The sequence below is a fragment of the Mixophyes fleayi genome, chromosome 4 (genome assembly GCF_038048845.1).
Source record: "Mixophyes fleayi isolate aMixFle1 chromosome 4, aMixFle1.hap1, whole genome shotgun sequence".
Lineage (NCBI taxonomy): Eukaryota > Metazoa > Chordata > Amphibia > Anura > Limnodynastidae > Mixophyes > Mixophyes fleayi.
This window is the reverse complement of record NC_134405.1, coordinates 147,446,526-147,474,188: the sequence shown is the minus strand read 5'-3', so window position 1 is coordinate 147,474,188 and position 27,663 is coordinate 147,446,526. Positions and strand designations below refer to the sequence as shown.

Below are 27,663 nucleotides of genomic sequence, written 5' to 3'. Positions count from 1 at the left end.
GCAGTATAAGTCCAGTGGTACTGATATATTACAAAGTTCACTGATTCAGCAGTATAAGTCCAGTGGTACTCTCCTGTGCCGCATATAATTTTTAAAGGCTTTGCCGAGTGTGTGTGGCTTAGGGGTACGCTCTCTTGTGCTACATATAATGGAAAACCAAAATTTGGACGATAAAGTAGGGAAAGATCAAGACCCACTTCCTCCTAATGCTGAAGCTGCTGCCACTAGTCATGACATAGACGATGCAATGCCATTAACGTCGTCTGGCAAGCCCGATGCCCAATCTCCTAGTACAGGGCATGTAAAATCCAAAAAGCCCAAGTTCTCAAAAAATAGCAAAAAGAGAAACTTAAAATCATCTGAGGAGAAACGTAAAGTTGGCAATATGCCATTTACGACACGTAGTGGCAAGGAACGGCTTAGGCCCTGACCCGTGTTCATGACTAGTGGTCCATCTTCACCCAAGGATCTAAGCCCTCCTCCTCCCCCCCCCTACAAAAAATTTAAGAGAGTTATGCTGTCAGCAACAACAACAAAACAGCAAAGAACTCTGCCTTCTAAACAGGTGACATCACAAATCCCCAAGGTGAGTCCAAGGGTGTTGGTGGTTGTGAAGCCTGACCTTCCCATCACTGTACGGGAAGAGGTGACTCCATCCAGCATTTGCAGCATGCCCTCTGCATATGCTGGAAGGATCACCCAACAGTCCAGTTACAGATTTGGCTAATGAAGGTGTGAATGTTGTACACCGGGAGGAGGATATTGATGTAGCTGGCGCTGAGGAGGATGTTGATGATTATGATGCAGACAGATACCAAATTGCCTTTTTCAATTTCTATTTATATTCTAGATTATATAACGGCTGAATAGTTTTCTATTTTACTCCTAGTGGAGAGGGGATCTGATGCAGACAGATACCAAACAGCCTTTGTCCATTTCTTTGTATATTTGAATTTCTAGTTCTACAGTCTATGCAGGCTGCTTTTTTTATATTCAACTACAAGTGTAGGGTGGGCGGGGGGGGGGGGGGGGCATAGATAGCCACCAAAGTAACGTGGTCCATTTAATTTCACTTTCTAGCTCCACATACTGTGCAGCCTGCTTTTTTTATCTTCAAAGTATTTACAAGCCTTGCAATCTAAATTAACTAGAGGTAGTGACGTGCTAGAACTCCACCCTCTATATGCTGCAGAGGATGGAGGAGCATCAAAAGGCCATTCAAGCCTACACAGCCACCTACGACATAGGAAAAGGAGTGGGGATGCGCCTGAGTCAAGCGCACTGGAGAATGATTTCCGTGTTGTGCAAGGTTCTGCAGCCATTTGAACTTGCCACACGAGAAGTCAGTTCCGACACTGCCAGCTTGAGTCAGATGATTCCCCTGATCAGGCTTTTGCAGAAGCAGCTGGAGAAAGTGAGGGAGGAGCTGGTAAACCATTGTGATTCCACCAAGCATGTAGCTCTTGTGGATGAAGCCCTTCGTACGTTTTGCCAGGATCTGAGGGTGGTCAGTCTTTTAAAGACAGAGGAATACATTCTGCCCACCGTTCTCGATCCTCGGTTTAAAGCGTATGTTGTGTCTCTGTTTCCGGCGGACACAAGTCTACAGCGGTGCAAAGACCTGCTGGTCAGGAGATTGTCCTCTGAAGAGGACCGTGACATGCCACCAGCTCCACCTTCATTTTCATCACTGTTTGTGCAGTTCCAAAAAAGAGGAACTGACATTTCTAGTACTACCTTCTTTCTTTCTATATCTAAAACAAAAAAAACCAACTGCCATTTCTAGTACTACCTTCTTTCTTTCTATATCTAAAACAAAAAAAAACAACTGCCATTTCTAGTACTACATTCTTTCTTTCTCTATTTAAAAAAAACTAAATAACTCCCATTTCTAGTACTACCTTCTTTCTTTCTATATTTAAAACAAAAAAAAAACCTGTCATTTCTATTACAACGTTAATTGTTTGTGCAGTCACAAAAAAGAGGAAATGCGCCCTTAACTGCTATGTTGGTTTTAGACGTCCATCCGGTGTCCGCCATCTGTTCCCTGGAATTCTGACCAGTTGAGGGTGTATTAATTATATTGTGGTCCCGGTATCAAATTGGGTACCGGGGCCACCCCACTACGCAGTCCAGAATTTTTTTTGGGGGAATTCAGATCCGTGGAGGGTTTTTTATTAATTATATTGTGGTGACCACTCCTCTACGCAGTCCAGGTACATTTTTTGGTGCGATTCAGACCAGTTGATGGTTTTCTTATTATATTGTGGTGACCACTCCTATACGCAGTCCAGGTACATTATTTGGTGCGATTCATACAAGTTCAGGGTTTTTAAATTATATTGTGGTGACCACTCCTCTACGCAGTCCAGGTAAATTTTTTGGTGCGATTCATACAAGTTCAGGGTTTTTAAATTATATTGTGGTGACCACTCCTCTACGCAGTCCAGGTACATTTTTTGGTGCAATTAACACCAGTTGATGGTTATCTTATTATATTGTGGGGACCACTCCACTACGCAGTCCAGAAAGATACCTCGTTGCAACGTTTTGGACTAATAACAATATTGTGAGGTGTTCAGAATACACTGTAAATTAGTGGAAATGATTGTTATTGAATGTTATTGAGGTTAATAATAGCGTAGGAGTGAAAATAAGCCCAAAAACTTGATTTTTGAACTTTTTATGCTTTTTTCAAAAAAAATCCGAATCCAAAACCTTAAATCCGAACCAAAACCTTTCGGCAGGTGTTTTGCGAAACAAATCCGAACCCAAAACATCAAGAAAATCCGAATCCAAAACACAAAACACGAGACACCAAAAGTCGCCGGTGCACATCCCTAATATGTACAGCATTGACCCACACCGTTCTATTAATGGTAAAAAATAACTCTTTATAAATCAAGGTAAACTGGTTAAGTTGGAGACCATAAACAGTATCATCCATCTATGAATATTTTGTATCCAAGAATTTATTACTGTTTGGCATTGTTGTCCTATGTTTGACTTACAAGCTTATGTAGCAAATTATTCAGCTCATTTGGAGTGTTCATTACTGATGATGCTTTTTAACAAACCATTGGGTAGATTGTTCATGTCTAAAGTCTGCTTTTCCTGGCTCTGGTATACAAGGTCTATAGTCCATCAATGCTCTGTAGGTTAGAGGCGTCTCCTGTCCTGTCATGCTTCTGCAAGGTGGTTCTGTGAAATAGAAAAGTAAAGGTGAACTATTTTGTCTAATGCTGTGATGTCAAACCTTCATCATTCAAGCTCTGTGGTGCAAGTGTGACAATGAACAGAGATCAAGAGTACTTACTGCTTATTATATAATGCATGGAGAATACGGCACTCGTGCCTGATTCGTTAAGGAGTGTAAATGCCGATACATGCCGTATTATGCGCTAAATTGCACAGCGCGTGCCCCGAAGTGGACTATATGCTAATGATCACCAGTACATCTAATTCATCTTCGAATGCAAAGGACACCTCTGACAGCCTACAATTCATGGGGGCAACGGGTAAGGTAAGGGGTGCGTGCGCGTGGTCATTGTACTGTAAGGGCATGCTATGATTGAGCACAAACAGCAGCATCCGATTCAAGCTCTGGGCATCTCCAAGGTACGTGTTTTTCAGTAGTATCACTTGCACCAGCTACAGGGCATGTGTAAGTGCTGAGTGATTGTGATGACGGCACGTGTTTGCAACTGTAACAATGCATTTTAAGTACAGTAGACATTAATAACATCCTGATAAATGTATTTCATGGGTGGGGATGAAAATATTTTTATTTTATTTTATTTCCATTAAGTACTATGGACCTGATTCATTAAGGAAAGTTAAGCAAAAAATTGAGTAAGTTTTCTTACTTAAGTTTTCTGGACAAAACCATGTTGCACTGCAAGGGATGCAAATAAGTTTATTATTTCGCACATAAGGAAAATACTGGCTGTTTTTTCATGTAGCACACAAATACTTGATAACTTATTTGTACACTGAAATTTATATTTGTAGGGCATGACCTAGATCAACTTTTAATCTGCCATCATATTTTAAATTTACCTCCCCCTCCAATGCAACATGGTTTTGCCTTACCTGCTTACTTTTGTTTAACTTTCCTTAATGAATCAGGCCCAATATTATTAACCACCCCCCTCCACACATAACAGGAGAAGGGATTCGCGCTGTCGAAGGGTTAGATTATTTAATACTTTTTTTCTCTCTCTGAGTTCTGCTGGAACTTTATATAGTACACACATGTATTGTTCGTATCCTGCAGTGTATTGTCTACTTCGGTATAGCAATTTGCAGTATATACAGAGCTTATCTACACCTATATTCAAGTAATGTTTCTTCAGATCTGTCCACTGTGATCTGTCCCATCTCAGAATAACTGTAATGACCTGATTTACAATCAGTAGCCTCAACTATATAAGCTATTTTTATTTTATTTTATATTGTTCTTCTATTAGGGCAAGAACACAGCAATGCCGCGTACCCACTGTTCTGAACATACTGGGGCAGGCACCAGCACAGTGAAGCCCCGTCTAGCAGAGTAGAGTGGTCGCCTCATGAGGGTGGTCTGGATTTTATAATGTATTTATTATATACTGCATGCTCTATGTTTTGTACTGTGTTCACTTATTACTTTCCCTATTTCATGTACCTATACATTTTCCAAACACTCCCAACATTCCAGGATCCATACAAGAATCCAGTACCAGGTTGTGAAAGCTGCAGGTAGGTGAGAGCAACACCATTTTAATACATAATGGGGGGGACTCAATTGCCAGCGATGTGGCACATGGACATCGCACTGCACACACTGCCGGCATTTACAGTAAAAATCTCCACTCATGTTTCCTTGCACCTCTATGGGGTGCAAGGAAAAATGATCAGAAAGTGCTGTCAAAATCTCTGCCACAAAGTGTCTCACAGACGTTCCGGAGACACATTGCAGCTAATTGAATTCCCCCCATAATATGTAAAGTGACGCAGCCACAGCCCATGTTGACCATGGCCCAATCACTATGTGGCCAGGACCCCTTCGACAGCACGCATCCCTTCTCCTGTTATGTGTGGAGGGGGATAGGCAGAAAGTTGCTGTACCAGGGCCCCAAATTCCTCTTGGAAATCTTACTGGGGACACAGTGCGCTGGGCAGATTTGAACCTAACTGTGTGGAATTTGCATGTTTTCCCTGTGTTAGCTTGGGTTTCCTCCAACACTCCAAAGACATATTGGTGGATATATTGGCAAAATTTACAACCTTAGTGTGTGTCTGTGTGGTAGGAATGATAGACTATGAGCTCCACGGGGGCAGGGACCGATATGACGTGAATGATTCAATTATTCCCTACAAAGTGATGCCCTATATAAATAACAAAGTGTATGTTTAACAGATCACTTTATTAATATTTACAGACAGCCAGGATATTATTACCAACACGTTATGATTTATTTATTTACACTGCTTAAATGTGGAAAATGTGCCTACACCAGAGCAATCAATTGCTTTCATTGTGTAACCTGCATAAAAGCGAATTGGCTATTATGGTTGGTTGCACATTTGCAACTTTGAAAAGTATTAGTAAATAAACCTTACAGTTATGTCACAATTAAATATATGAACATAAAATAGGTGACTATTGAGAAAAAGGGAAGTCTTGAATTGGAAATAGATTATATTATGTAAGTTGGTGATTGCTAATGAATATTTGTTTATGAACAGTTTAATATAGTGCCTACATATTGCACAACACTTTATGCATATTTTTCACAGCCATTCTGAAACAATCCTAAGTGCCTGGCGTGATGCCTATCGGTAGTGTAGGATCAGATGTCCTGCAGGACACATGTGTGATCAGGTTGTTGAGTAGTGTGCAGTGCGGGATTCCATATATTTTGCATGTCATAGGAAGAAGGGGCATGGGCTATATTGACAATACAATTAGGATTGTAGAGAGTTGTATATCTAATGTTTATTGCGGCTATTATATAACTTGTATGTGTGTATTGTGACCTTTAGAATCATGAGCATGACATCAAGAACCCGAATGCAGCTTTTCAAATTGAATATATTAAACCCGCTGTTGTCGACAGATGATTTGGCAATGGTACTACATTGCATGCACAGCATGTATGGTTTATAAATTTCAACAGAAAAGACATTTGAATTTAATGTAAGTTATGTATAGTCAAAACTTGATTATAGCACCACCTAGTGGCATTTATCCAATAGCACACAATTTCGATGCCTTTATAAAACTTGAACTAAGCTGTATCAGTCAGTTGTGGTTATTGGCAGTATGGGATAGTTATAAGACACAGATGGTTTCAGTGCATTGAATACTTGGTAAACTGATCCTGTTTAGAACATAGATTTAGTTTTCCTATTGTATACATTCTGCAGTATACATTCTGCAGTTCTAGCTGAAGGCTTAAAGCGTGTCTTTGTTTTCAATAGCACCTGTACAATGAATAAAGAAAAAGACTTGCAAAGCAGTTGTTAGGCAGTCCATGATCTGTTCAAGATAAAAAGGTGGATGAGCCAATGAGCACACTGTTGTATATATTGTTATGCAGTATCACAACTAGCCTATATTTTGTTCAATTGATGCAAATTAGGTTGCAGCATTACTACACATCCACTGTGAGCTGATCTCATGTGAAGGAGTGAAGAATGATGTTCTTTTTCTAGTGTAGAAATTAGAAATACTTTGCCTAATTACTGAGAGAGAACACTTCCAGATTGTTTTCATTTTCCTATTTACATTTAGTTTAGTTTTCTGGACATTTAACTAATCGATAACCTGCCTGCATGCTGAGGCATAGCCTGCGTAAAATATTTACTTAAGTGCCATTCCCACTGTAACAGAGAACTAGTAAATAATTTTAGTTCTCAAACATTAGATGTATGTTTAATTTGGTATGAACAGGAGAACTAAGCAAAAAGTTCAATATCTTGGGCCTGATTCATTAAGGATCTTAAATTAAGAAGTTTCTTATTTAAGTCTCCTGGACAAAACCATGTTACAATGCAAGGGGTGCAAATGAGTATTCTGTTTTGCACATAAGTTAAATACTGACTGTGTTTTCATGTAGCACACAAATACTTGATAGCTTATTTGTACACTGAAATTTAAAGTTGATATTTGTGTGCTACATGAAAAAACAGTCAGTATTTAACTTATGTGCAAAACAGAATACCAAGTTGCACCCCTTGCATTGTAACATGGTTTTGTCCAGGAGACTTCAATAAGAAACTTCTTAATTTAAGATCCTTAATGAATCAGGCCCCTTGACTGCATCTTGTGATTTGTCCTTTCCAAATCCTTCCCATCCCCCAGTTTACATCTGGAGCTGCAAGAGAAATGTAGAAGATGGGTGCACGGAACAGCCCACAGGGCTCTAGCTAGTGGCAGGGGCACCTTTAGTAGAATTGTAATACCCTGCAAATCACAGGTATTACTGTATGCACTCATTCAGAAAACTATAGTTCCCCAGAGTGCCTCTGGGAAATTAAATGCAAATTGTGTCAGCCTTTTTTGGGTGGGCAGACTGGAAACTGCAGCCCAGACTGCTCTCTAAAACCTAAAAATGTACTAAAAGGCTTCAGGAAATCCTTGGGGAAAAGGGGGGGGGGGCAAAAGCGGACTGGCTAGTGATAGAAGTGATGTGTGACTGCTGGATGAGCTAATGTAGGATCTTCCTACCAAGAGCTACTGAATGCTATAGTTGAATTGTTGTCCTGAGCGATGTTTGCAGCCAGCCCAGAAGGAAGCACCTTTGCAGTATAGGAAAAGACCTAACTTGTCACTGCTCATGAGATGTCAGTAGGACTCATATGAAGTGTGGATCTGAAGGATGTTAGGCCTGGTATGTCTGCCTATGGGATTATTGGGTTCTCTCAGTGATCTCAAAAGGTCATCTGACAGCAGGTCAGGGAAAATCTGAAATGAAATAGGTGATTAATGACATGTACTTGGCTTCCTTTTCTGGAGAAAAATGGTTAATGTAGTCAGATCTCTTTCCTAGCTGCTGGAATAGATAGAGTTGGTACTCTAAAACATATTCTGGCAGCTGGAATAGATTATTATTATTATCTTTTATTTATACAGTGCCACAAAGGGTCACCAGCGTCCTACATAGAGCATAGGTAAAACAGAACTCTGGATACAGGGCAGTGCAAATAACAGAAACAAAGTGCAATTAAAGAAGGAATCGGTATTCTCTCCAGCTGGAATATATGGTTAAAATACTAAGATTTCTATTTCAGCTGATGAAAAGTCTTTCTAAGGAACTCAAAGCACTGCTTGAACTAAAATAATTGTCCAAAATGCAACTTTTGCATTTTAACAAGTACATCATATTTTGATGCATTCTAATATTGTAAGTTTTCATGAACACGACCCCTGTGTCCTCCTCCTCTACTACCCTTCATTTATTTATTTATTGCCAAGCAGTATGAAACTGTATCCTTATATTAAACCTTTTGTGGCGGCTTTGGGATCTCAATGTTATCCAAGAGCCTATACAAGAGGTTGCATACGTAAGTAATTGTGTTTGTCCGATGAATGGGGGAATTACATGCCCTATGGTATGAGAAGCCATTTCTGAATATCTATATGGACAAGGAGGTGTTCCAAACTAATCCTAGTTTATTATGCAAGGTAATTTACACTTTTCATATAGATCAGGAGATCATACTTCCATGTCTCTGCCCACAACCAACTAAGGCCAAGAATGAAAACTTAAGTACACTGGATCTTGTTAGGGCAATTTCACTTCATCTTTCCAGAACAAAGCATTTCAGAAAACCGGATTATTTGTCCTTTCTGTAGGACCTCAACAAGGGCACACTGCATCCAAACATACCCTTACAAGATGGATCAGAGAGGTTGTTGCTCAGACTTCATTTCTGACACCTCACGTCTGTTACAGTTATAAGAGCGCATTCTACAAGGGGGATGGCAACTGTCTGGGCACACAGGGCTCAGGTCTCAATGGACGATCTCCGCAAAGCAGCAGGGTACTCATCAATCACACCTTTACCAGATAACTCTTTCTGGTCATGACATCTTCTGCTGATTTTAGGCTTTTAAAAAAGAAATGTCACTTGGCACTTGCAGTGTTGGTATTGCTTTAGCCCACCCTCTTTTCAATGTATTGCTTGGGTACATCTCATTCAGTGTGGCTGCCATGGTGTTGATAAGAAAATTAGAAAATTATTAACATTAGTTTCATTTCCTTGGGAAGCCACAAGGCAGCCCAATATTCCCATTCATATTGTCAGTTTATATTTTTCAGTAACACCCTGGGAAGTTTCTCAAAGATGCCATTGGAAGGTGGTGTCTCACTATATACCTTCCTGGGACATTTCTTTTTCCTGTCTCTAATCAATTGACTAGGGAGTTTATCCATTTGTTATGGTTTAAATGGAGTATCTCAAGGATGTGAAATTAACAGTAAGCTCTTATTTTTACAATGCAATTTAGAGTTGATCTAGGATGTGCTCCCCCTCCAAACTTTAATCTGTCTGCAAATTTTAAATTTGCCCCATCCCTGCACATTTCAATATGGTTTTGCCAAGGTGCAAGTTTGTACCATGTAATTGGATTTATTCCTAACTCTATATGAGGACCATTGTTTAAATCCTAAAGTTATCTGCTTTATGTGTTATGAATTTGAACAAAATTGGGGCCTCATCAGCTTAATTTAAGGCTGTAATAGGGGATGTGCTATAGGGGCGACCACCCAGGGCACAATGCTGAAAGGGGGCGTGGTTTATGAATATTTTCTCTTTCTCACCCCAGGCGTTAAAATTTTAAGGTACGGCTCTGGCTTGATTTATAATTTTGTATACAGTATTTTGAATTACTGTTCTATAGAGCGTGGAATTCTTTAGCTAGTTGTTGTTTGCAATTTTTTAATAAAGATTTCGTCTGTTTTCTAATTCTGGTCTTTTCATTACCTTTTTCCTAAAATAGAGAACACTGGTAACGATAACATCTATATTATAATAATTTAGGCAAGACTTACCATTTTTACCAGCATTTATGCTGGGTAAGTGGATACAGGTGGTTGGACTATATGTGTATTTCAAATTTAGTGTTTGTTTGCTCTCTCGTCTTCCACTACAGCGTTTAGAAAATTCACCTTTAAATTTGTTACATGCTTCTTGAGTTAGAAACCTAGAAAAATGAATATATTAGCTCAATGCTGTTAAATTAAAGGGATATCGAGGACCGAGAATAAACTGTATAAATATATAAACAATTTTTTACCCCTATTTTATTTAAACCTTTGTAATGGTAAGCACAACATTCCCCAATGACTAACTTTTCTCTGTTCCGCACACCTCCTGTTGTCACTGTATGTACTTCTGTCTCACAGCACTGGCCTTATCTGTGTGGAGTTTGTTTGTTTTCCCAAAAACATACTAGTAGGTTAATTGGCTGCTATCAAAAATTGTCCATAGTCTGTCTGTGTGTGTGTTAGTAAATTTAGACTGTAAGTTCTATTGGGGCAGGGACTGATGTGAGTGTGTTCTCTGTACAGCGCTGCAGAATTAGTGGCGATATATATACCTTAAACACTGTTGCTTGTAAAACATTAGTAGGTTGCGCTGTCTTTGTCAATAATGCTTCTTTCAAGTGTGCCCCAAAACTGCCCCTCTTTCAAGGTTGAGGTCCCTCACAGCCATGCTAGCTGTTATTAAAGAGAATAAGTGCAATCCAGTATTTTTCTACATGACAAGGACCATGCTGGGATGTTATTTGCTTATGTAGCACATAAGCCTGACCTGAATGGAACCCCTTGCTTTCACTATGATTGGAGATCCTCATTCACTACCTGTACATATGATACCAATGCCTCAGCCAAGTATGACTTATTAGTGGTTAAGAAATTCAAGACAATTGTAGAAATTTGTAATTAGGCCAAAAGTCTCTACAAGGAAGAGAGGACAAGCCGGTCAGAAGGAGAACCTGAAGAAAATGTTTCAAGCTGTTGAAGGTCTTGTATAAAATGTAGAGTAAGGCTTGATAAAGGAGATATCCAAAAGGTAACTAAGAACTAAATCATTTTTGATTATCGGGGAATGAGTTTTTTAAAATTAGGTCAGGGGAGATTAGTCTAAAACGAATAGCAATTTTTTCATCATAAAATCTCTAAAACGTTTCCTACCTGTAGCTTTTCTTTCCAGCTGTCAATGTTCGGAGATTGCCTACACTCTCATCCCTAGTCAAATTATTTGTGGATTTCAGGGGTGGGAAATAAACTGGTTTCCCAGGATCTGTTGGATTCTGAACAGATTATATACAAATTAGCAAAATGTATCAGAGATATAAGTGGGGGCATAACTAGGTTTTTAAAAAACCTCGGGCCCAGCCGCACAACTATGTTTACTGCATTCATGGTGTCACACTAAATTCACTCAACCATGGCCACAACCTGAACCTAAACTGGTAAAGCTGAATATCTGTAATGTCCTGTGAAAATCGTGACTGCTGGGAGTGTGTTGGGGTGTAATATTTGAGACCAGGAGCCTAGAAGCACAATGGCTGTAATGTTCTAATACAAATGTCACAAATACGTGTGTAAAATAATTCTAGTTACACAACTAATTATTGCTATCAATCATAGAATATGTCAAGTAAGTTTAATGCAGTCACTTCAAATTTTCCTTTTAGGTTTTCAGATTCTTGTATTCATAGGCTCAAACTTTTATGTAACCAATTACTCACAACTAAATGTGACATTAGCCGATTTACTATTGTAGATTTATGTATATCCCATAGATTGTAAGCTTGCGAGCAGGGTTCTCTTACCTCTCTGTCTGTATGTATTACCCAGTATTGTTTTATTAATGTTTGTTCCCAATTGTAAAGCGCTACGGAATTTGCTGGCGCTATATAAATAAATGATGATGATGATGATATGAAAGAAAGTCTGTCACCTAGACTCTTCCTGCCCATGCCAATTGTCTGTGTCAACTGGAAGCTATCTTAGGTTTGGTTTTGACAGAGAGGTATAGGATAAGGCATTGTAAAACATATCTGATTCCCTTTTCATTGTCGAATCAAGGTAACTGCAAATACCCAACATTTTATTGTCCATGTCCTGTTGAGGGACAAGCGTAAGCTGGACTTCTAGGCAGAATACAGATAACACTCACCATGGTTTGGAAGTCTTCTTTGCTCAGATACTGCATAGGCGAGTCCTTCTTTTCCCATCCATTGAGGTCAGAGAGTGGGTTATTGGCCATGATAAGTATGGATTTATCCTGATTCATCTCTGATGCTCTGTGCATAAGCCCAAGTGTTTTTCGATCATTTTGGATCTGATCTAGAAATTTTGAAGACGGCAGCTGGGTAAAGTTTGAGCTCTAAGTAAAAGAAACACAACTATGTATGAGTTGACCATAAATAATGACTTTTGGGGAAAATTACAGCATAATATTGTGAAGGGCAGAAAATATACATTTCTGCCAAGAAAAATACCTAGTTGTTACTTGTGACTGGTATGTTTAAAGTAAGGCAGCATCAACATATTCACAGCACCTCTTCAAAATTCCATCCCCTCATTTAAGGCAATATGTAATTGTTTTAATAGACTTATTTTAATGTACATACAACTTATTTTAACTAGTACTAAACTGAAAAAATAAGGGGGTAAAAATTATGTTTTTGGTATAAAAATGTCGACATAATTCATTATTATTAGTAATGACCTTTTAGTGTCAGGATCTGCCTGTAGCTTATGCATTACATGCTGCTTTGCCTGGCAGCTCCTGCCTTTTGTCTTTATTATTATTGCAGCAGTACCTCTGATTACCAGAGGTGCTGCTATTGTGCCTTTCTTGTTTGCTTTAGGGGTTAACATGTTCCCCTATTATCCCATGCACCTGGGTGTGTTCTCAAATCCCCTATATATACCTGTCTCTCCCAGCATTCATGGCTGGTTATTGATGTTACACCCTGTGGTTTCTTCTTCCTGCTTTGCTCCTGTGTTTATGCTGCATTGGGATCTCAACATACATTCTGCTGACCTGTTGCATGTGTGAACCTGGTAATTTCCTGTGCATTTCCCTGTACTTGCTGCCTGGAATCTTTCCACACCTCCTGTTTACCTGCAACTGCTGTATACCTGGTAATTTCTGCAAGACCATTATTACATCATCTGTTCTGACTATTCAGCAATAAACTTGTATGTTTTTTCACTTTATTCATGGCTCCTTATCTGTATTTCTACATTGATTTGTGACAATATAACCAGCCCAAAACAGCTTAGGAGTCAAGTGAAAGTTTTTTATTTCTGGGACCATTTTGTTCTGCAATTCATTTTCATATTTATTTTTGGAAAATGTCTGCGTTATCAGCCTTTGAATTGCCACAATTACAAGCTTTACAGATGGATATAATCCTGCTACGCTCCCAGCTGGCTAAATTTTCTTCCTTGCTGATGGACCCACTCAGGAGGCTGTCAGACTCTGTCTCTCCTAATGCAGAAGCAGGTGATTTGTCTCCACCAACCTTCTTTGCTGTGGAATCTGTGCAAACAGCACCTCTTAATTGTGCTCCTACAAATTTGCTGTGTACCAAGAACTATGGCTAATTCCCGGTTCACAGGCGGCCCATCTTTCCGAAGAGCGGCGGCGCAGAATAACAAATTGTGTCTGTACTGTGCCAGCAATGAGCACTTCTTACAGGACTGTCCTATCCGTAGACCACGTCAGCCTACTGATCCATCCCCTGTTGCTTCCTCTCTGCATTCAAAATTTGTTTATGCTCCACCATTTCTGTTCTCTGGAATGAGACCCAATCTGCTAACTCCAGCCGCCTGTCCTGAGGCGCCAGCTCCAGCCGCCTGTCCTGAGGCGCCAGCTCCAGCCACCTGTCCTGAGGCTCCAGCAGCCTCTGTCTCCTGTTGCGAGGTCCCAGACTCTGTCTCCTGCTGCGAGGTCCCAGCCTCTGTCTCCTGCTGCGAGGTCCCAGCCTCTGTCTCCTGTTGCGAGGCCCCAGCCTCTGTCTCCTGTTGCGAGGCCCCAGCCTCTGTCTCCTGTTGCAAGGTCCCAGCCTCTGTCTCCTGTTGCAAGGTCCCAGCCTCTGTCTCCTGTTGCGAGGTTCCATCATCTGCTTCCAGCTTGGTGCCTGCTGCCACTGTGTCCGGTCCCGAGCCTGCTGCCACTGTGTCCGGTCCCGAGCCTGCTGCCACTGTGTCCGGTCCCGAGCCTGCTGCCACTGTGTCCGGTCCCGAGCCTACTGCCGCAGCTTCTGCATCCGAGTCTCCTGTTACTGTGCTATCCAGTGCCGAGTTGCCAGTCCATGCGGTTCAGCCCGAGTTGCCAGTCCATGTGGTCCAGCCCGAGTTGCCAGTCCATTCGGACCAGCCCGAGTTGCCAGTTCATGCGGTTCAGCCCAAGTTACCACTTGGTGCTGTCTGCCCTCAGGCTTCTCAAACTGCTGTCTGCCCTAAGGCTTCTCAAAGTGCTGTCTGCCCTCAGGCTTCTCACAGTGCTGTCCCTGCCGAGGCTTCTCACAGTGCTGTCCCTGCCAAGCCTGCAGCCCAGTCCGGGCCTGCTGCCAAGCCTGCCGCCCAGTCCGGGCCTGCTACCAAGCCTGCCGCCCAGTCCGGGCCTGCTGCCAAGCCTGACGCCCAGTCCGGGCCTGCTGCCAAGTCCGAACCATCCGTTGCCAAGGGTGCCAAGTCTGAGCTGTCACCTACCTTTGAGGGGCACCTTTCTCAATTTAGTGCTCTACTGAGGTTTTGTGCTTCTTATTTCCCCTCAGTACCTAGCCTTGTCCGTGACCCAAGGAGGCAAGTTTTGTTTTTGTTAACAAATTTTAGAGGAGAGGCTATGGAATGGGCAAACCCTTTGATTAAGTCTGATCACCCCATCCTATCTTACTTACAACTATTTGTTGAGGCTGTGATCAACAAGTTTTCACCAACACCTCCCGCTATGCCATCTTGCGGGGCCTCTACATTATCTACAGTACCACCCACCTCACCTGGCCAAGAGATACCTCTGTGCTCCTCCCAGTTGGCGCAGATCCCAACTCCGAGGAAGTCTCGTAAGAGAGGAGGACGTAAAAAGAGAGGTGGTTCTGCAGTGCCTGAACTGGCAGCTGGCATGGTCTCTTTTGCCTTTCCGCCCATGGACAAGGACTTTTCTGCCGGGCCCCCTATTGTCGACTATGATTCCGATGAATTTAGAAATGTTTGGTAATTGGGCGTCTGGAATCCCCCCTGGGGTGGAGGGGGGGCTACTGTCAGGATCTGCCTGTAGCTTATGCATTACATGCTGCTTTGCCTGGCAGCTCCTGCCTTTTGTCCTTATTATTATTGCAGAGTTCACCCCTAAGGAGAAGGGGGTACTATAAGAAACTACTTGATCCACGGTCCTGTTCACATTCTGACAGCCACGCTGGGACTTTCGGGTGCGCTGCTCTGGTGGTCATGTGGTCTCCAGCGGGAAATTTGAACATCCTCTTCCTATATAAGAGTTGCTCTGACACTTGCTTGGTGTCAGAGCAACAGGTTTTCCCAGCTTTTGACTCCCCTGTCCTTTTCCTTGTGCCTATTCTCCCTGTGTTTCATCTCTGTCTGCCTGCTGACTTTGGTGTGTACCGACCTAATCTGTTTTTTGAACCAGTCTCTCAGATGCTCCCTGTGTGCCGCTGCTACCAGATTTGTGTACCAGACCTCGCCATATCCTCTGACTGCGCTCCCGAATTCTCCCTGTGTATTGCTGCTTCCAGATACGTGTACCAAACCTTGGCTTGTTCGGATTCAGCTCATTTCTCTTGTAATCCTTACAGGTACTACCTCCCTATTCCTTGGTCTCTGGTAGTCGCTCCCTCCTATCTGCCTCTCACATCAGTGGGCTGAACCAAGGGTCGCGACCTACCGGCTCCTGGCCGCTCAGTCCATTCCGTCCTTCTTGATGAAGACCAGCTAGTCTGTTAGACTCCACATCTTGCTAGGCCAGTGCTAATACTGATTGAGAGAGAATTCATGTGTATAACAGTCAAGGAAGGGTGGAAGACTCGTTAAATTTGGTAACAACATTTGTGTTCTATACTTTACCAGTTGTTTGTTGATGTACCGAATCGCTTTTGAGATGAATAGAAGCTGAATAAATCTTGGGATGAAGGTAATTTGAGTGTATTGTCGCATCTTGCGGTTTATATGTAAATGTAGTCTCTTTCTGTGTATTGCCATAATTCCACACTATTATTTTTTTTGTGTATATAGTTTTCAGAATTTAGTTGATATAGTCTAGTATTGTGATTGATAAAAGTGTTTTGAGATAAATTGCCGCAATAGAAATAAATAATTGTGAGTGTATGAGTTTGAAAGTGTTTGCACCGTGCGAAATGGACTAAGAGACCGAGAAGCTAAGGTACAATTTTTTATTGTATATTGTAGTGATCGTGTTGCAGTTGCAGAATAATCAAAACGCTAAGCAGGGATCGTGGATGAAGCAGCCTATAGAGTTCGCCACGTAACTAAACTCAGCTAGTCTGAGGCTAGTTGATTGTGTGAAAAGCCTTGTTTGGCTACGATCAGGCCTTGCGGACGCACACTGAAGGTTTCGCTTGAATTGGTCATTAGGATTATAGAATTTAAAAGAACTGTAGAGTGCAACTTTGTCGGCAGCGGGTACTTTATAATCAGACCTACCCAGTATTGTTGGTGAGCTGGGTGGTTGGAAGACCAAATGGGAGTCAAGGTCACAAGGCAAAGGGCCAAGAAAGGTTGTTGAGAATGGTAAATGTACTATCTGCAACAGTGATCCAGACTAAGTGGTTCGATTATTTTTATTATGGATAGGAATTACTTCCAGAACAGCTTATAGTCCCATCTTTCTTGTGAAGAAGAGTGGGGGAGGAGGTTATAGATTAGGACAAAATCTAAGAGGAATTGATAAAATAGTTGAGAAACAATTCCCTGTAGTGCCCAAACCAGCTGTCATGTAAATTTCTCCTTCTGCTAGCCACTTTACTGTTATTGACCTCTGCTCAGATTTCTTTTCTGTACCCTGTCACCATGACTGTCAGTACCTTTTCACCTTTACCCGCAGGGGAGTGCAATACACGTAGACATGACTGTCCCAGTGATTCACTGACAGTCAAATTATTTTTCTGAAGCTTTACATGGCTGCAGGGCAGCCAAGAGATATTTTCACTGTCATTACAGAAATGCCCAGCAGCTTTACTCACATATGCCCAGTGTACCCAGAAGCTTTACTCACACATGTACCCTCTGCCCACATGCTCTACTTACACATGCCCCCTCTGACAAGCAACATTACTTACACATGCCCCCTCTCTGCCCACATGCCTTACTCACACATGCCACCTCTTACCACAGGCTTTACACACACATACTCTCTCTGCCCACATGCTTTACACACACATACTCTCTCTGCCCACATGCTTTACACACAGAGTTTCATTTTTAATCTCTCCAAAATACAGGTAATCCTAAATTACACAGGTGAAGTGTGTGTGTGTGTGTGTGTGTGTGTGTGTGTGTTTATAAGAAGGTATTTGTAGACGGATGCATGTGTCATAGCCTGATGCAGGCCTATTTGCTGCATTGACAAATAAAACATTATTGAAATTTAAATCCCCACCCCCAATTAAATCAAGTGGACATCACGTGTGGTGTCACTCTGCAAAAATGGGAACCTGCACCAGACTGGAATGGGTATGCTATTACTAGTTAACCCACAGTGTGGGGTGTCTCTGCCATAATGTGAAATATGCCACAGCACAGGCAGCATGGGGAGAGAATCACTAGCATACTTGGTCTGCAAATAATGTGTAGCCTCACCCCCAGGGCAAACCAGCCTCCTGAATAGCACTCTGGTTCATACTGGATCGACCTTGGGGGGTGGCTGCCAGAATAATAGTTATAATTGAAAATTAAATGAAATACTATTATCATGTATTTAAATAGCACCAACATACTTCACAGTAATTTACAGTTAGGAATAAATACAGTAAAAAACAAGACTGTGGTAATAACAGACAGCCAAAACTTAAGAGGGCCCTGCTCGTCAGCCTAAAATATTATTGTGGTATTGTAAGTTCCAGCAAGCCCTGGCAACCATTGACTGCTTGGGCATGATAGCACTTGTGGAACTACATATCCAGCATACCCATGGCGTGTGTTGCATGCTGGCACTTGTAGCACAAGCGCCAGTATGCCCTGGCAGCTAGAGCATACTGGAGCATGTAGTTCCACAATAATAGCTAATAGTAAAATACAAACCAATTTTAAAAGTCATTTAGTTATAACTCCCAATTGTGTTGATTTGACGGAACTGTTCCGCGATCCTGCGGCTGGTACATTTGCCCCTTTCCGCTCACAATGGTGAATGGGTGCCATGCGCCCCAGAGGCAAGTACCTGCTGTGCATGAGGCAATTCAGGAGTGGTTTGCAAGGGGTTGTAGGAAGTCAGGTACTTAGAAGCAATATAAATGATGGGGGCATGGTCACACCCCTTTTTTGGAAGGGGGCATGCTTTAATTAAAAAGAAAATTCTTGTTCACCTCTTTCTTACACTACAACAGACATAGGAAATATCTGCTCCTGAAATAGTCCATAGGAAATTAAAGCAAAGCAAAATAAACAAACCATGACACAAAAAACAAAATCACATTGGGACATACATGAATAGGTAGAGGTTAAAACATGAAAGAAATTGTGTACAATGGACAAATAATAGTAAAGGAATGCTGGCCACATTATACAGTATTGTAATTTACATTGGGCAGTTGGCTTGATATCAACCTATGTGTCGGCTGGATCTCGTCTAATTTGGAGTATTTTGCCAGCTTGAGCACAGGAAATTAAGAGCTGAGGCCTGAAATAAGCCTGAAATCAATTTAAAAGCTGAGGCTGTATCTTCAAACTGGATTATTCTCTGGGGTTAATAGTTAACTATGGAGTATGCCCATCTGTTGTCATAGGGGAGGGGTAGACATGCTCTATAAGTTGGGTGGGCAAAGAATTAAGCAGTCTCTGCAGTATGGACGTTGCCTACCTTTGTACCACAGATACAGAACTGGATGCTTCTCGTTTTGGTGCTCAGTTATTGGCATGCTGGTATAGCTGGTGGTGATCCTGGATAGAGAGTTGCCGGAAAACGCAGTACAGTCGACGGAAAGTGGTTGGGGCACACATTACAGTAGTGAGCACGCTGAAGCTGCCTCTCTTCGAGTGAATCGGCTATAGTCTCGGTACAGCTACTGCCTCTGTGAGTTGCCCTGTGGTTGCTTTCCGTCTAGCCCAGAGGATGGGCAGGTTCTGTACGCCCGGAACGCTGTATCCCGCTAAGGTAAATATGTGCGCCTGGGGTGTGATTGGTTGTCCCCCACTTTAACCCGGGGTTTGATTGATTGTCCCCCACTTGGTGAGGTCCCATTGTTAATGCTGGGACAGTTGGGTTTTGCCTGGCGGACGTCGGACTGACTGCTCTCTTCTCCACCACCATATTTAGATAAACTATTTAAATTTGCCACACTCAGGTCTCATGTCAGTTATTTAAGGTTATAGTTAAATAAGGGTAAGAAGGTAAAGGAAGTCAGGATATCAGCCATTAAGCCTTTTAAAACATGAAGAAGGAAATACTGATAAAATAAGTTTAGCTTAATATAATACTAAAAGGTTCTCTACCATTAATGTTTCCGGTACTTTAGTAATGTCTTTCATCAGCCGTGTTTCAGAATGTTCTCTGAGCAGCCTCCAGTAATCCTTTGCACTTTGCCCTGTAGAAAATGACAGCATGTTCATATGGAAAGGGTGTGCATTTATTACAGTGTATTTAGAAAATGGTAGGTGGTATTTTCTGTTACGTACATTCTACAATTTTTGTGCTGGTCCACAGTAGACTGAAGAATAATAAGTATACATTATGGCCTTATTTGCTAAATGATTTGGATTTTATAGAAAGGGCAATATAGTCACTTTTCCTATGCTTTCCTTTTAGCACATATAGCCTTCTATAGTGTCCCACAGGGAAATGTTACATAAGCGATTTAAATGCTGGATTTTAAACGTGACATTTAATTACTAAAGTACTAATACATAGTAAGGAATTAACATTTTATTACCATTTCTATAGAACCAGCATACTCAGCAGCACTTTACAATTTATTCACTGTACTTAAGTACTTTAATGGCCAGTCTGAGCCTGCTTTCATTTCCATTTAAATGGCTTTAGATTTGTATTGATAAGTTGGACTGTCCCCTTTTCTTTGGTTTTGAGATCAGTCTAATTTGAAAATAATATATATTAGATATATCCCCATGTAATACATCTGTAAAATACACTGACTTGTTTTATACATCACAGGGCCTATTTATGAATGCTGATTTAACATTAAATTCTCAGAAAATGAGTGCTTTCTGGGAATGGATCTATATGGATGTATGTACCACTTGCTCATATTAAAGTACGCCAACTCAGGATGGCGAACATTAGCGTATTTGATAGTTTTCTGCTCGGTTCAGCTCTGCTATGAAGAGCAGTGTTTCACAGTGAATGTGTGGATGGATCACATGATCCCTCCCTGTCACTCACCGCTATCTCTGCAACTGTACAGTGCAGGGATGTTTGTTACCATGCCCGAGCTTTTCAGTCGGCGCATGTGCACTGAAGTGAGAAGAGGACCCCTGTGGATTGCAATCTTCTTCGGAAGTGAAGAGGCAGTAATAAGTAAGTTATCCATTTCAAAGTTATTGTTGCAATATTGTTATCAATAAAATTGTTTTACTTTTTCTCATAGACGTATTGGTGATCATCCAGGAGAGAGAGAAATCATTGATAGGGGGTACACATCACAGTATTATCTGATGTAATAGTGAGCGCCGAATCTACAGTATGATTGTTATTATTTAAGATGTGAACTATCTTTTGAATTGATTCTTAGCTGCTGCATTACAATTATTGAAATTATTGTCCTGCTACAGGCCAGCTGTGCGCATCTCACTTTCCATTTCCACTTCACAGGAACAGCAGTTTTTCGGAAATTGCTGTTCCTGTGGAGGTTTTTAAAATAATGTTAAAGATAGTTCAATCCATCTATGCAACGGTGGTAGTCATTTCACCGACTACCACCAGCCCGATACTGCTTATCCCGACATGGATTACCCAACCTCCACTTTTCCTACATCACTGTGAAGCCGAATGTTTATTATACTGATTTGGAAGAATTGCGATCACATAACAAAGTGGCAGCTGTAAATGAGGTAAGTTTTAAAACCGACAGCATTATTTGTGGGCTTAAAGGGATCATTTAAGGTGGCGTGGGGTCCACAATGTATTTTAGTAATGGTTTTCAATTATAGAGGCAGCGCCTCCTTAAAAATCCTTTTAAGCCCACAAATAATGCTGTCGGTTTTAAAACTTACCTCATTTACAGCTGCCGCTCTGTTATCTAATCATAATTCTTCCAATTCTGTATGAATATGCTTGTTCATAGTAACCATAAAATAACAATTAAAAGAAAAACGATTGTGCCCCCGACAACATTATACAGTATGTTGAAGACAGTAGCACAGCACATAAGAACAATGCATGATTATTTTTTAAATTTTATTATTAAAACTATAACTTCATAGCAGTAGATATATACTGTTGTGAGGCAAAGAGTAATATAAATAATATATAAGTTAATATTTTTCATTCCCTCTAAAATTAAATAGAAGATACTTACCTACTCTCTCAAGAAGCAAATGGTGTACAGGACTTATCGGGAATTTATTGGAAGGATCAAGGAAATATTTAGTCAATTGTTGACCAAGGCACCTGCAGGGAATGTGGATAATATGAAGAAAAACATAACCCACAGTTCTCTCAATATCTTACTTGCTGCAGGCTACAACTTTGTAATATTGTTATCTACACAACAATATTAATGATTGTGCATTGGATGAATGCAAGATTACAGAACATTACTTGAAGCAGGATATTTTAGTGCAATTTCACTATGAAAGTGAATGATTAATGCATAGGATAATACTAGGGTTGGTTGCTGTTGATAGAGACCATGCCTGAGCTCTCTCAGAAAGCAACAGAAAAGGACATAAAGGTTGGCGAATATGCCACCATTGGGCCTCATATTCAGTTAGGAGTAAATCCAGCTATTTTGCTTCTTAATGCCATTTACACATTTAAAACTACATTTGCACTTTAACAGCTTTATGAATAAAGTGGCCCCTGTAAACATTTTGCAATGTATTTGTAAACGTTGCCAGGAGATATATATATAATGCAATACGTTAAAGTTGTCTGAAGTAATGCTGCCAAATCCCCTTTCCTTGCATCTAGGGACCTCCACTTCCTCATTCCCCCTCCCTTCTGAACACCTATCAGACTCCTCCACACTGTTGCCAGGCAGACTATCTGCTGTATTCGTCCTCCCTGCTTCCAGATGCCCCATCTGCCACACCCCCTGTTGCTAGACACCCTCACTGCCAATCTTCCACCTCACTGCTGCCAAAAATACCTTCTGCCCCTCTCCTGCCTCCGCATCTGCGACTCTTTCTCTTCCTACTGGTGGACAGCCCAAATGCCACACTCCTCTCTCCCAACTGCCATACTATGACACACCATCTGCACCATTTTCTTCCCTGCTGCCAGATACCCTATCTACTACTCCCTCCTGCCAGATATGCCATCTGCCACATTCCTCTCCCTGCTGCCAGATATCCCATCTACCACTCCCTTCTGCCAGATATGCCATCTGCCACACTTCCCTCACCTTACTGCCAAACACACCAACTGCCACACTCCCCCTCCCTATTCACTGCCAGTCATCCCATACTGCCACTGGCTCCACCAACCCACTGTTACTCCCTTCTGCTAGACATTCCCTGCTGCCGTACTTAACTTGCCACAGTTATTTCCACAATAACTTTCATAGGTGAACTGGACAAATGAGAAGAGAAAGTGAGAAAAAGAAAAGAACGGAAGGGACATTCCTTTGCACCAGACAATCTTACAGATAAGGTATACATGAATACAAAAAAACAAAATAACATGAATACAATAAACATAATAAAACAAAGTATCATGAACACAATAAACAAAATAATAGATATATGAATGCAATTAAGTACCGTAATACATACATGGAAAGTATTGATCTATCAATTGCAGCTAAGCTAACTCGGATACAGGTAGGAATTTCATGTGTGAACAAATAGCAGATAATTCATCATAAGACATGACGACATAGTCGTACGAGGTAGGCAGACATGAGACAAAGGGTAGACAGGACTCTGCCTGTGAGAGCTTACTAGTGGGAGGTGGTAATGAGGACAGTAGGTGCAAACGGGAGATGTAGGGAGCACTACAGGAAATGGAGAGAGAAGTTAAGAAGAAGAGGTCTGAGGGGACATTTGGGGCATGTTGGGTGGTATGGGGGAAATGTGGGGGAGTTTCATAGTACATGTGGACATACAGAGGCATTTTGGACAAGTGCGAGACAGAAGGCATGTGGTGATATTTTGCAGCATGTGGCAGATCTGACTGGTATGTGGTGGAATTTTGGAGCAGGTGGGCATGTGAGTGCATTTTGGGATAAGTGATGTGAGGGGTGCTTCCCTTTTGGAGTTTGTAAGGCTGCACATGTAGTCTTTGAGGTATACCGGGTTGTCCATCACTAGGCTAGACTATCATTGGAGCAGAGGAGGCAAGCAGAGAAAACTTCACAACATTGTTATATCCAGCGCAACAAGCTCTCCTACCCCTGCCATCTTCCTTTAGTAGAAATGTATTTTTAGGTCTGACAAGTTCATGAAACTTTTGACATAATATACCTATGTATCGGCAAATAGTATTGGTAGCTAAGTTGTGTTTATTGGTCCTTTTTAACAAAATTAATCAAAACAAAACAGACCACTCTTGTCCTAAAATATTGTAGATTATTTCATGATTTGCTCTTTAGGACCCCAAGATAGAAAGCTTCTTCACAAGAGTAATCTCACATTCTGTTAGCTGCCTCTCCAGAATTATAGATAATTTGTTTTATTCTGTGACCGCGTCATAAAATAGTTACCATGTTGAATTGTTGAAACTTAACAAACAGTTGAAATGATATTTTCATCGCCTACCTTCTGCTTTTCATTACATGTTCAACTTTTATAAGTTTCAGTATGGTTCGCAAAGACTATGTAAATAAATATGTTTTGTGGAACATATTTGTATAGATACTATCAATTAGATAATAATTTAGTCTTCATTTTCCTTGAAATGTCACAGGGGTATGGCGTAGGACGAGCAGCTGGAGGATCAAGATACACTGCGTGGTGCCACAGTCAGTCACTCACACTGTCAGCATATTTACAATCTTATGTGTTATAAGTCAGGCTTGGCTGGTGTGGAGCACATGGCTGGTTTAAGGCTTTAGGTGGGGCTATGATCTGCCTTCTAGCTCTCGTTGTGGCCCCCTCCCTATGGTGGCCCCTGTGTCCCCCCCTTAATCCGGCTCTGGAGGAGCATGGATTCAGAAGTACAATGCATTGCATGCCTGTAGGTGTCCTGTGATTGCTGGCTGCTGCATACATGTTTAGATTATCATTTAAATTATTACATTTAGATGATATGATTTAGTAAATAGTAATTACATTATATGATATGATTTAGTAAATAGTAATTATTAAGCACGTGCTCCATTTCCTCAGCACACGTCACACTCCTGATGACTTAATAAACTTATTATATTTGCATCACATTAGCAATAACAACGAAAGACTCAGAAAAATCCTGACTCTTACTAATAACATGACACATTGGGCTTGATTCATTAGCGGACTTATCTGCCGATTTTGTACGGATCGCACGCAAAAAGACACTATGCATGCCCAGAAACAGGAGATAAGTACGTAAAACAGCGAGTTAAGTAAAAATTATTACTTAATATAATAGCGAATTCGTACTCAAACCACTTGCAAAATCTTGCTTTTTTGGAAGTAAAAAGGGGAGTGTGATGGGCGGAGACTGATGTGACTTAATGAAAACGGGCTTCTTCTTCAGGATACGTAAGAACAATACTCTGTTGTACGCAGCGGTTTCATTAAATCCATGCGCAACACAGACAAACTTCTGGTCATGTCTAACTCCAAAATCTCAGCGCAAAATAAGACACAAGAATAAAACCATACACTTCTCTCATAACAAACCATTATGAAAATATGTTTTTAGTTCATTACAATTAAAAATATAAAAAAATATGAATTTTTAAATAAAAGCAGGGTTGATGCCCATTTTCAATTCCTGGTATATTAAAATCTCATTTTTGACCTGTTTGGTGTTCATGAGCAATTTTCTCTTTTTTTGTGTGTCTAAACTGTTTTGAATATTTTAGGAGCCATGTTTCTCTATTTGAAAATGTTGTTATATGCCTGTGGAATACTTTTTTACATGCATGTAAAATTTGCATTTAATTTTTGGAGTGGCTTGCCTGTGTATCTCTTATCTGTTTATTCCCCACCCTTTTTTTTTATTTTTAAAAAGGTATGTTTGGTCTTATGTTTTATCTTTCCTTATCTTTTATAATACATATTTGGAAGGTGGGATGAAAGTACATGAAATATATGAAAGCAATTTGTCCGAGGTGCACTACAGGTCCCATGCTGCCATTATGTGAAATTGAGTTTTGAAGGAAAATGGAGCACCCGGCAAAAGCACATGCAAAGTCCACACAGATAAGGCCATGTTCAGAAATTAAACTCATGACTCCAGTGCTGTAAGGCAGAAGTGCTAACCACTAAGCCACCGTGCTATTCAAGTGTTGTCTGCATTGTTTTTTTTTGGTAAGCTGAGTACATAACATACAAGCGGTAGATGATTAAAAACAAGGTCTGCAGACACTAGTTGCATTTACCTCAAAAAAAAAAAAGCGAGAGAGCTTTGCATGCGCAGCAGCTCCGTTTCGGCAGCACTGTACTATACAACAGCCGCGGCTCTGTCAAAGAAGCGTCCGCGGCGGTGCTGTATACAATAGAGCACTGCCGCGGACGCTTCTTTGACAGCGGCGTGGCTGCTGTATTGTACAGTGCCGTATGTAGGAGCACTTTGTTAGCGTAGGGGAGGGGTTTCTGGAGACCCAGAAACCCCCCTGCGTGCGCCACTCCCACCCTTGCTTCAGGGGCAGACATACTGGCCCTAATTTAGCATTAGGAGTAAATCCAACTAGAAGGAGCAATTTTACACCTTGGAAAAACCATTATGCTGAAGGGAGGTGGTCAAACTTAAAATGTGTAGACAGCATACATGCCAACCTTTTGAAGCTGGCTTCCGGAAGCTGGGGGGGAGGGGGTGGGCGTGGGACTTGAAAAACGTATCATCTTGGCCCCGCTCCCACTATAAAATGCCGAAATTCACAGAATTGTATAGCCGAGATGGGGCTTAATGACGCAATTAAGCTCCGCTCCCCGATATTCAATGCTGTTAATTTCTGTCATTTGTATTCCATAATGTTCAAGGGTTTAATTCCCCTATAAAAAGCCCCAAAGCATTTCAGTTTCTTACCAATGGTAAGATGAGTAAAAATACACAACAAGTTCTTTGATAACACTGCAGTTATTTTGAAAGTGGGGGAAACGTAAATACACGTAAAAGAAAGGAATTTGTTTATTAATCACTATATTAGCACTGCTAAAGTGTCTTTTCTTATACTGAATGAAAAATATATATATTTTCATGTCTCTCACTAGAATTTGTGGCTGATTTATCAAAGGGCAAAAACCTTTCTGCCAGAGTAAACTGGTGTAATTGTCAGTAAATGGGATTGTTTTCACTTTGCCCTATATATTAATTGGAATAATCCCTGTTGGGGGAACTTCTTTATCAAGCATCAAAGCAGCACACCCTGTTCTGGTAACGCTACCCTCACCCTCAGGACTGTGACAATAAATAATGGCTTTATTCTTAGACTAAATTTTTATTTTAATGCAGCACTATTTAAATTGTGTATATATTTTTTTTATAAACATGAAAGTTACTTCTTAAGTATATAGGTTCCACTGTAGCTCACCCAAGGCACTAAATCAGGGTTCGGCTCAGCCCGACCCCTGGTCTTGATACCCTGGCTATGATGGACATTCCTATATGTGGCTATCACTGCACAAGCAGAATGTAAACATGGAACATTCTGCTTGTAGTAAAGGAAGATCAATGTCATTATTTTCCTAAGCAGAAAACAATGTTTGGTTCAGCTCTAATAATAGCGGCTTATATTACAGGGCACTTATAATGAAATGGAAGTGAGGGAGTATGACAGTGTAAGACAGGACTAATGTATTTCATATGCTGTGGATCATTAGTGACTACAGCACAAGCTGGGTAAATTTCAATTGAAATTTAAGTTCTTCTTAATATACCTGGTGGAGAGACAGACAAAAAATCTATAATTTCCAAAGTAATTATACTATGAAACGCAAATTCTGTTCTGAATGGTTAAATATTTGGAACAAACATGCTTTGGCAACAGAGCTGAAAACAATTTAGTTTCTAAAGCATCACATTATTTACTTTGGACAGGTATCGAGCTGGATTAAAATTATTCTAAATCACTATTACATGTCAACTAGCTGTGTCTGGATCAAACAACAACTACATTTACACTATAGAGCAGTATGAAAG

The 27,663-nt window shown here is 40.9% G+C and overlaps 1 protein-coding gene across 1 annotated transcript; it reads right to left on the bottom strand.

The window, feature by feature from the left end:
* Positions 1–2,954: 2,954 nt before the first annotated feature.
* On the bottom strand, positions 2,955–22,362 carry TSGA13 (testis specific 13). The gene is made up of 7 exons (XM_075205260.1): positions 22,295–22,362; positions 21,731–21,822; positions 19,689–19,780; positions 12,175–12,384; positions 11,184–11,302; positions 10,038–10,189; positions 2,955–3,201 (listed from the first exon to the last, which is right to left on the bottom strand). The coding sequence occupies exons 1-7, from the start codon at positions 22,360–22,362 to the stop codon at positions 3,053–3,055; spliced, it is 882 nt and encodes a 293-aa protein (XP_075061361.1). The 3' UTR covers positions 2,955–3,052.
* Positions 22,363–27,663: the final 5,301 nt, after the last annotated feature.